The sequence below is a fragment of the Ptychodera flava genome, chromosome 11 (genome assembly GCF_041260155.1).
Source record: "Ptychodera flava strain L36383 chromosome 11, AS_Pfla_20210202, whole genome shotgun sequence".
Lineage (NCBI taxonomy): Eukaryota > Metazoa > Hemichordata > Enteropneusta > Ptychoderidae > Ptychodera > Ptychodera flava.
In genome coordinates, this window is record NC_091938.1 from 20371548 (window position 1) to 20383195 (window position 11648).

Below are 11648 nucleotides of genomic sequence, written 5' to 3' on the forward strand. Positions count from 1 at the left end.
AAAGTGAAAATGCACATCTAAGTTATTAAAGAAATGACATACAAAATGAGAAGATGGACATAAATAAAATAACGATATATAAATAAAGAAATACAAAAAAGACAAAAACAAATGAATAATAGATGAATGAAAAAATGAACATAAAAAATACAATTTGTGGCATTTAGTGAAATGCTATCGTATTCACATTGTGACATAAAAGTACTGTTGTATAAAACGTTTGAGATTTGTTAAAATGAGCAGCATGTTTGGGTTTTTTTTGAGTGATGAAAGGATAATTCTGTTCAATTGTGGATTTTGCATTTGGCAAGGAAGGTTATGAATCTGAAGTTCAAGTTAAAGCCATTTGTTTGTGATGAACTCCATTTTAGATTTCACAGGTTATTGTGTATTGCCTAACTTGGCTAAAATAAAGAAAAAATATTGGTTGCAACTCTTGATCCCAACAACGCTGGGACCAATATATTTGATATTAAGTGACCCAGGTATTGTGTATGTCAAATGGGAACTTTTCTAATACCGTTGTACAGAGCTGGATAATGCATTAGTTCACAAGTCAATGAAATACAAATGTTCAACCGAACTTAAAGACTTTATGTCCTTGGGTAAAAATGGGTTCCTAATTGACACGACATGTCAAGTAAAAGAAATCAAAAGGGATGTTATTTTAAAAGGAGAATTTATACTCAAAAATTTGACAGCACACCAGTACATCCAGCTGCTGGTCTAGCAAGCAGGAAAAACCTGGTAATGTTTCATGGCGACATCTTGTGTCAGTTTTCTATCATCAGTCAGCGTGACCCTTGTTAAAGTTTCCCTTGATCGTATTCCACATATTTCAGTCAGGACATGTTAAGAGGAGAGGGGATTTTGATAAAATAGGCAACCATTGGCACATCTCATTATTCAGTAGGATATACGAGTTATCTGTTCCAATGTCATTTCAGGAAACATAATAATTTTGCTTATCAGGTTAATAATTTATGCACAGATAGTAGATATCAAGGCGTCAGTCAGACTACAATAAAAGGGGAATTATTGTCAGTTTTATTTTTGACGTATTTTTAATTAATTTTGTTGCAGACATGTGACATTCAAGGTTCAAATAATACATTGACATGCCAGTTTTCTCATATTCCAAATTACCCTTTGAGTGCTGTAATTTTTCCAAAAAATTCAGTGCAATATTTTACCAACGTTTATGAATTTTACTGTAATTTTTTGATATTTTTAGACAAAATATGCATAACTGTTCATTGGTTACAGTTTTTTATCAAAATGGTATGGAAAATCTGGAAAAAAATTTTCAAGCTGTGAAAGAAAATTTCGGTGTTATATTCTATATAAAGACAACAAAAATCAACTTTAGCTTACAAGTGGTTAAGATATTTTTCAAAAAAATGTTTCAATGTGACCTGGCTGTAGGAAATTGTGAATTTATAGGAAAAATGAAAATGGAATTTTATGTGAACACAAAAATCACAAATCAAAGATTTTCCTCCCGAAAGGCATACTTGGCAAAGAAATAGACAAAGTTTCTTTGATAGCCTGTTAGAAGTCAGTGATGTTCATGGTTGTATATTTGATGACCTTGCAAAGTAGCTGCAATCATGATTACATATAACCCTATATTGTGCTATTGTATTTGTTGTTCTGTTATTTTGTATAAAGTTCCCATTGGTTTATCTGATTTATGGTTTGTTAATTCACAAACACATGACATCGGAAACAGCGGTTGGCAATTTACAGATCCAACACAAATATGCACAAGTAAATTTTTTTGGCCAAAAGTTTTGAAGGCTTTTGGAAATTCTATTTGCTTTATGGAAAATGGTGCAATTGATACCATATGTTACCTGTGAACTTAAATGGCTGAAACTAGAAAAATCACTTTGTCAATGATCCAACAACAGGCTGCAGTGAAATTAGAGACAAAATTTGACCACATTTTTTCTGTGGCAACCTGGTGTTGCTTATATAATGTTGTAATTGCTGTTTACAGTCACAGGTATGATATAAAATATAGCTGCACAGGTGCGCAACGTTGGGCACTGCTGCTTGAAAATTGTGGACCAAATTTCTCAGTGTTACATGCATGCGTGGCCGTTGTTACTATACTTGTAGTCTGAGCTAGTAATATACCGGTACTCTTTAGAGTTTGTTGGAACATCAGCAGTTGCCCATCAATTTATATTTTTGCCATTTTTCACTTAATGACTAATTTCCAAAAGTACAATAAAAAGTAGCTGACAAGTATTGATTTTTGCATATTAATGAGAGAAGAATGACGTCATTTACGAACAGCCCTATTGTAACAAACCTACTATAAAGATCAGTGCTATGACATTTGTTGTATCGGTGTAAAGTTGTAACATATGAAATACCTAGTGTATAAGTGATCAGGTTCCGTATTTGTGGTAGATTCCATCTTTGAAGTTAAGTTGAAATTGGCTGTGACATTGACAAGATTTTTGACATTTTGAGATGGAATATTGTGTGTTGGATGATTTCAAGGTGAAGAACTCTTTACACGTTGTTGAGAGTTGAAATGAGAAATGAGGAATATTTACTCTTAACTTTGTGTATGTATGTATGTATGTATGTATGTATGTATGTATGTATGTATGTATGTATGTATGTATATATGTATGTATGTATGTATGTATGTATGTATGTATGTATGTATATATGTATGTATATATGTATGTATGTATGTATGTATGTATGTATGTATGTATGTATGTATGTATGTAGGAAAGTTTTATTTCTGTAAGCTTGCTCTCTATTGGTCAATGAAAGCATGGGAAAGATGGCAAAGTTCTTAGATTGTTGTTAATAATTTAAATATTATGCTTTAAACATTCACCCAACAGGAATATTGTATTAACGTAGTGGAAATTGAATGGGAAAAAAAATTATTGGATGAAATAAGAATTTGAAGCAGAAAATTATTCAATCATTTGAACCCAAGTATGGAAATCTTTTATGTTTGTAAATTTTTGTGTTTCAGATCAACTGAATGAACTCATCAACTGTCAAATATGTGGAGATACTTCGACAGGATTTCACTATGGGGTTCATTCCTGTGAAGGATGCAAGGTACAGCATAAAAACAATTCATCTTTTTCTTCACAAAAAAAGCTTGCAGTTGTTAAGTTGACATACATCACTGATGATTGGAAAATGTTCTTTGGTCGCTCTTGTGTCTACAGTTTTACACAGGTTGCTTTTGATTTGCGACCATCTTATAGAAAAAATGAACAATATACAGCAAATAGGCCGGGCTTTTATGGATTTTTTTTAAAAAAAAGGCGCACAAAGTAAATCCTGGTGCTTTGTATCAGTGAGACCCTAAAGACTAGAGACCAAGCCTTGCAAGCTGAGTTCATAATATAAAATGATCAGAAGAATCGGTATCTAATGCTTCATTTAATGTTTCATAAATGTATTGATATATGCAAAGTGTAATAAAAGGCCATTGTTTGAGTGTGGAGATTAAATCAGAATGACTTACAGTATTATCAATGGAGAATGTTAGTTAGCCTAAAATCTTGCACTATATGAAAAATATTGCAAAACTCCTGGACACAATCTTGTTGGACTTAATAATAGCTGGAGAAGATATTTTTTTCATTCAATCAGGTAATCGATCGATCGATCGATCGAGAGAGAGAGAGAGAGAGAGAGAGAGAGAGAGAGAGAGAGAGAGTGTGTGTGTGTGTGTGTGTGTGTGTGTGTGTATATTTAGGGCAAGTGCAGTCCTGAATTGAATACCCAAAAATACACTGAGTCATTTTTTTTAAAAATTTAATTGTGAGGATTGTCTAGCCTCTGTCACAATGCAACAGTTTTGTCTCAATTATATAGTTTATGTCTGTTAAGCATAATTTACTGATACATTTTACAGTAAACATCAACAAGCCAGCATCAATTTTTAGTTGTTGATAGTTAAATATTTGAAGGTAATTTTATCCTTTGGAAAAAAGATCTATGTCAAGGCGGGAAAAGATTACGTGGATGTGAAAAAGAAATACAAATTTCATGATTAAATATTAAAGGGTAAGATAGGCAGAAGCCCACAGAATTCAGTATATAAGTTTGTAACACAGTCCGATCTTTATAGGTGTGATTTTTTTATTTACCACAGGAAACTTGAACATCATTTTTTGTCAAGAAAGTAACTTAAAATGAATGGTTTATTCTTATTCTGTAGTGATGCTGTCAGCGCTTTTGAGAATGTTTTCAATGTATTGCTCCACATTTGGCAATTTCTTTGTCTCTTCCCCAAACTATCGGTGAAATACCTTGTATTTTACATGTCGATACTGAACATACGTAGGTTTAGTTAGTCCCCACGGACACCGCCGGGGGGACTTATAGGTTGGTCATGTCCGTGCGTGCGTGCGTGCGTCCGTATGTGCGTCCGTCCGTGCGTCCGTCCGTTCACGCAGATATCTCAGAGATGCCTGGAGCGATTTCATTCAAACTTGGTACAAGGATTACTTCATATGTCATACAGATGCACGTCGATTTGTTTCGTGATACGATCCAATATGGCTGCCAGGCGGCCATTTTATTACGATTTTTTCATGTACAGAGCAACAACTCGGGCATGTTTCAACTGATTTTATTCAAAGTTGATACAAGGACATTGACCAATGTCATAGATATGCACTTCAATTTTTTTGGTGATACAATCCAATATGGCCACCGTGCGGCCATTTTGTTACGATTTTTTCATGTACAGAGCCATAACTCAGGCGTATCTCAATCGATTTTATTCAAAGTTGGTACAAGGACATTGACCTATGTCATACATATGCACGTCAATTTGTTTTGCGATACGATCCAATATGGCCGCCAGGCGGCCATTTTATTATGATTTTTTCAGTACAGAGCCATTACTCAGGCATGTTTCAACAGATTTTATTCAAAGTTGGTACAAGGACATTGACCAATGTCATAGCTATGCACATTAATTTGTTTTGTGATACGATCCAATATGGCCGCTGTGCGGCCATTTTGTTACGATTTTTTCATGTACAGAGCCATAACTCAGGCATATCTCAACCGATTTTATTCAAACTTGGTACAAGGACATTGACCTATGTCATACACATGCACATTGATTTGTTTTGTAATACGATCCAATATGGCCGCCGTGTGGCCATTTTATTGCGTTTTTTCATGTCCAGAACCATAACTCAGACATGTATCAAGCGATTTTATTCAAAGTTGGTAAAAGGAGATTGACCAATGTCATACATATGCACGTTAATTTGTTTTGTGATACGATTGGTCATACATTGCACGTTAATTTGTTTTGTGATACAATTCAATATAGCTACTGTGCGGCCATTTTGTTATGATTTTTTCATGTCCTGAACTCAGACATGTATCAAACGAATTTATTCAAAAGTATTTTTATCACAGTATTTTTATCACAGACCTAATGAAGAGGACTCTATCCTCTCTGATGACCTGTAATCAAAGTACCCATTAACAAGTGGGGACTGTGTCATCAACGATGACTTGTTACTATTATCGTGGAAAATTTGAATATCTTTTGTGAAAGTTTTTTTCTCTGAGTTTTAGTAACATGTGTTTTTGAGTCTTAAGTTTATTTTCTGGTCTTTAGGATGATCATCTTGAGATTTCTAACAAAAACAATCCTGATATGAGCAGTTACTGATTGTCTAGATTTTTTTTTGTTCAATAATGCTCTGTCTGATGTAACATTCACAACCATCAATAAATAAATAAATATATATATATATATATATATATATATATATATATATATATATATAAGAAAAGAAAATTTATTGTCCTCATAAAATTGTGAAATTAAGATGTTTTTAGGAAATTAAAAAATATCACATTTAAATTATCAATGGACATACTCATATATATCCTAACCAAGCTGGTTTTCTCTTTTATCATCTCTGGCATCATGCTGTGTCTTCATTTTTCAAAACAGGGATCTTCAAATATTTGAGTAATTGCAAAGAATGCCCTATTTCGGTTGTAATTCAAACGTTATCATTGTAAGATGTTGCCCGGGATGACGTCTAGTCTGATAGAGGACACAGTGATTCTGCCCAGTTTGAACCATAGAGGGCGCTGTTCTGAGCTGAACTGCACGCGAATCACTGCATTATGGACCCTGAACCATTGCATGTCAAGGACATAAAAGTTTTGCAGAGACAACAACAACAACAACAACAACAAAACACGCACAAAAAAGCAAAAAGTGGAAATGAACCCAGTAAAGTTATGAAAACTAAACCGCCAATATTTCAAAATGAAAGGTTGATTTTAGCAACTGGAATATTGAATTAGTGTCATGATTTGTAATATTGTTTTCCAGGGATTTTTCCGTAGGAGTATCAGCCAGCATACAACATACACCTGTACAAACAAAGAATCGTGCGAAATTTCAATATACACAAGGAATCAATGTCAACTATGTCGATGGAAAAAGTGTCTCTCGGCTGGCATGTCAAAAGATGGTGAGTTTTTTGAACTTTTAGCCTTGAACTTTGACCCTCTATGAACACCTTTATTACCTTTTGCCATCGGAATATTACTCAGCTCACAGGAATCTCAAGGGCTTCTTCAGCCCATTTGAAAATTGGTTGTCCAAATACCTATACAAAAAATAAATTCATGGTCTGGTTCTCTCGCTGCCATTTTAAATCAGTGTTCCATTATCTTTTCCCGTTTACATATAAACTTGTCTGTTAAGTCCTCAAACAAAAATACAAATCCTACGTTAAAAAAAGCTGATCCTGGACTTTGGACTCCTGGGCCCCTGTTGTTGAATCAGTAGGTCAACTGAGGTAAGCTGTCTGGTATCAACACCCTGGGCGTAGACAATTTGTGCCTGCCAGGGCATTGATCGATAAGATTAAGTTACACCCACGACTAAAAAGAAATATAAAGCTATAATGCGGTGGTTTGTGAATTAAACATTATCAGACGGCTGGAGCACATAGCCACTTTGAAAACACCGAAAGTCCAAATCTGTTTATTATCAATTTATCAGTAGCGATTTATCCATGTTAAAAAAATGCATTATTTACCTCAAATTTACCACGGTATGTTTAAATTCTGCTATGCAGATTAGCTTACAGAAAGAAGCAAGACCAAATGTGTGTGCAAGACATTCTTGGTAGTCGTTTCTTTACAGAAAAGCTTATATACCAAAATAATAGGAAACAGTGCTGGTCAAATTTCTGTTGCTGCAAATATTCATGAAATAACATAAGAGAGCTTTCACCACTTGAAATTGTAATATTAGTACCACAAATTTCAGAAATGATTTTGTGTCCTAGCCGTTTTCTGATGCGCCAACATGAAAATGAATTTTTCTTACTCAAAGATTTCTCAGAATCAGTACTTTCAACTTGTCAGTTTTCAGTAGCAATGGTACATGTAATTTGTGCAAGCCAGTTTATTTACAATTGCTCACACCTTTTCATGCTCAGAAAAGATACTGATAAAAACCTGCCACCACCCACCGCGTTTCTCCACTTATTATTTGCAATAGAAGGATATTGATAAAAACCCATTCCCAGAGTCTCCACAGTGGTCCATCTTTGCAATAGAAAACAATAGAGTTGAACCACAATTCAGTTGTGAAGGGGCGGAACAAACATGGAATCAGTACTGTCTGCATGTCGGGCTGGCAGCCTCGCTGGAAGTGTTTATGCACAATGAAAGCCAATGAAAATTAGCCAGTCACTCTATCCCAGTCTGCCATCAATGAATACCAAATGAATATCTAATGTATGTAAATTGATCATCAAACATGTGCTCTGCGCTTTTCATCAACTACTTTGAACTACATTATTCATTTATTATTTATCGATATATAAAGATTTGTGTATTTATTCATTTATTTAAAATATTTATCTATTTATTTATTGTCTATTGCAGCATCACGGCTTGGAAGACGATCAAAGAGAATGATTGAACGCATGCAGGACATGATCTCTCTGAAACACGACGGCCAGGAGAAGCCGATGAAGGACGATTACATGCGGCACCCGTGGGGATCAGCACAGTCGTCCATGTTCAACGGCATCAGAAATGCAATGGCTTTCAAGGGCCAGAACAGATACGGCTCATCGTCCAATCCCTACTCAATGGATCAGGTTCGCGTAAAGTCTGAAAACCCGCGATCAGTTTGCGAATTTGAGTCGTTCGCGTCGAAGGAGATGTCGAGTGGTGATTTCAGAGATCATTGTGGGAAGAGCGGTGCTGTGTCGGACAGATTCGAAGAGTCAATGTCTTCAAATACTTCAGGCACGCTCGGCAGCTCAAGTCTGTCAGACATCAAAGGGATTTCCGCCGAAGCCATTAACAAGATGTTGTTGTCCGGGCAACCAGTGATACTTATTCCACAGCAGATAGGCTCTGCGTCACGTACGATGGCGGTGAACGGTCAGATCCCTCCAGCAGTTGTTGTTGTTAGTCAGCCGAGCAGCGATAACTCACAGGAGTCTGAGAAAGGGATGGAGGAATCGCTCCATGGGGACGGCAGCAGTTCGGAGCAGAACTCGCCGGAAGAGCAGAAAGTGCCTGAAAGCCCGAACTTTAATTCCTTGTTTCCTGAACAATCATGTCAGGGGAGCCTGGGGGACAGGTCAGAAGTGCATTTCCAAAAGCCAACCGAAACTCAGACATCACAGAGCATGTCCCCTCCACAGAAAGATGAAAATTTTACACATCCCTCCGTCTCTCCCGGAAACGACATGATGGATGTGAAAGACATACCAAAAGAGCCGCTTGATATCAAAGACTTTGGCCAGCTACCATCGCCAATGTTCGGTAATTCCCTCTCCCCATTTCTGCCGCCTTCTCTGAATTCTCCGGGAAAGTTTTTCCCGTTTGAAACTCCGACACCAAGCCCCCAGGATGGCTCCGCGGTGTCTCCGAAGCTACCTTCGAACATTCCTCCTTTTGAGATTGACTTTTCAGAGCCCACTCCGGAGCAGGAAGCCCGACTGTCCAAGTTGATTAAAGGAGTAGCCAAGGTGCATCACGATATTTGTCATTTTACGAAAGCCAGGATTCGCATTCTGAAAGCTAAATATTATGGGATAGTAGAACCTGATGTCGACAAAAGGGTGAGTCTTATCTACCTTGTGATTGACGATGAAGCAGTTAAATTCCATTCCAAAACATTTGATGATAAGGGATCATATGTTCAACCATACCGGTATGTGTTAACCATTTGGTCATGTCCAACTTTTGATGACGGGCGTGTGACAAATGTATGTTAAAATTCCTAATTGAAGCCATACCTGCATGTGGCTTCTATTGGGAAATCTTTGTTAACCATCCCATTGGGAACAGTCAGAAAACTTATACAATATATATTCAAACTCTGCAGGTCATTTAGATTAAGACAGAGTGAGTAAATTCTTTGTTCTACATCCACTCAAAGTTTTTAACGCTAGGCAGGTATTAAGGTATAGTTCTAAAACACACCAACAAAATTTGACAGGTTAGATCAGGATACCATCATTTGACAGTTTGCCCATATACTCTGCTCATTAGTGTAGAAATAACGGACGACACATTGACCATTAATGTTTATTTATGGACAAGGGCAAGAGGAAAGCCAAACATTAACGGGCAAGGCTTACTTGCCGAGCCCGTTAATTTTGGCGTTCCTCTCGCCCGCGCCTATAAACAACCGTTTATGGTCAACGCGGCGTCTGTTATTTCCATTTTATTATCAACAACCTCAAAAACCGTCAAAATTTAAGGAAATTTCCCATGTGAATGCCAACAGGGCCCCATAACTTGTCAGTGAGTAGCGCGCTGTAAAAATTTTGGAAGTTTGGAGATTTTATTTTGTGATTGATTATGATCTTTGTACAAATTACAATTTTCGTTATGGCTGAAAAGTTACGATGTTTACGATATTATTCATATTCACGGGTACATAAACAAACCTGGACCATTATTGCGTATTTGTGGTCGGTCACATGGTTCAGCACGACCAATTAAAATGCGACGGACGATCAGGGCATGGTAATATAATGCAGAATTTCTTTCAGAGAATACAGCTTGACTGCACCACATGATTCAATGGTTGTAATATGGCTTGGGGCAGATCATTGTCAAAAATGGAAAGTTCTGTAAAAAAGGGGGACGCAATGCAAAGTTTCAACAGTTCGACACTGAGAGGAAAATTAACTGTAACACCTACACAACTTTTTAAATTTGTCACTGAAATTTCAGTGGCTAGGCTAAAACATAAATTGATTACGTGCACGACAGATGAAGCTTTCATAGGATAGATTAAAATGCGGAAATTTGATCTTATATTAAGCAATTGATTTGATCTCTAATTGTAATCTTGTCAATATCATCAATTTCATATTCTGATCATTTTTGGTCTATTCAGGGAAGGAAATTACATGACTGCAGCAACTGTCCGCTACCTCCAGACTTCCCGACATCAGACACACCACCGAGGGAATTGGACATCTTGCCCGAGCTGATCACGCCATCTCATATGGTACAGTTTTTTGCCAACAAGTTCACCAGCCTCATCACGCGCATCGTCATCTTCACTAAGCAGATACCGGGCTTCCGATCGCTCCACAAGGAGGATCAAGTGACCCTGATTAAATCGGGCCTCTTTGAAGTCGCGGCCGTGCGCTTCACCACGGTGATGGACCTGGAGCGACACATGGTGCACTACTGGACGACGGGCGACAGTTTCACCAAAGAGATGGCCCTCAAGTCGCCGCTTGGCAAAATCATCGACCTGCTGTTCGACTTCGCAAGATGCTTCAGCAAGTTTGAGCTGACAGACGATGAAATTGGCCTGCTTAATGCAGTCATCATGGTGGCTCCTGGTATGAAAACGATCATCTTCAAAACTTGGCTCAAAGTTAATATTTGCAATCACTTTCATTTTTGCTCTCGTCTGATTTTTAATTGGTATCTATTCAAATTGTTACAAATATTTTACCTCCCAGATGGAAGAGGTGAACAATTTCTAAAGTTTCTTTTATCAGAACATCATATTTTTAAGAAAATACTAGTCCAACAAATTTCAAAATGTGATTTTTCAAAAAGTACTTCATGTACAGGAAAATTGTGCCACAGTTATCTTGTCTTTAACCTTGTTAATAGGCTCTGAAAATTCCATATCCATATCTGATTCATAGGTTGGATAAAATTGGCATAAAATTATGTAGGAAAACTGTTATTCTGTCAAAAATGTTGAAAACAAGCCATATTTGCACCCCTCTTTTGAAGTCACAGAGCAGTCTTTTTGGTAAATCTCACTTTTGACACCTCTTTGACACTCAAAGAATCTAAAAATGCATTTACAACAGCAGTCACTCACTCTGAATGCCAGCACTGCCTTGTCAAACTTTCCTGTAAAACAGCAAAAAATGACTTTCCCTTTTCAAAACATTTATTAAAAGCTAGGGGACCTCTGCCATAGTTAATACACTAAGGACTCCCCATCTTCTTCTTATTTGGTCAGTTTTTCAGAAGTTTCAACAGGCTATAACTCTGCAATGCCTTTGACCCCAAATGTCTAGTTTTTTTTATTCCACAGAGAATGTTGACTTCTTATATATTTTAATAGTTTTATTGAAGTTTATAACTGA

The 11648-nt window shown here is 36.8% G+C and overlaps 1 protein-coding gene across 2 annotated transcripts in view; it reads left to right on the top strand.

Moving 5' to 3' along the window:
• LOC139143759 (nuclear receptor subfamily 1 group D member 2-like) overlaps positions 1 to 11648 on the top strand; it is a 99012-nt gene that overhangs the window by 79153 nt on the left and 8211 nt on the right. For both annotated transcript variants that reach the window (XM_070714303.1, XM_070714304.1), the window contains exons 2-5: positions 3011 to 3099; positions 6371 to 6512; positions 7942 to 9134; positions 10424 to 10880. In XM_070714303.1, coding sequence (XP_070570404.1) covers positions 3011 to 3099; positions 6371 to 6512; positions 7942 to 9134; positions 10424 to 10880 — 1881 coding nt within the window. The remainder of the gene's footprint in view (positions 1 to 3010; positions 3100 to 6370; positions 6513 to 7941; positions 9135 to 10423; positions 10881 to 11648) is intronic.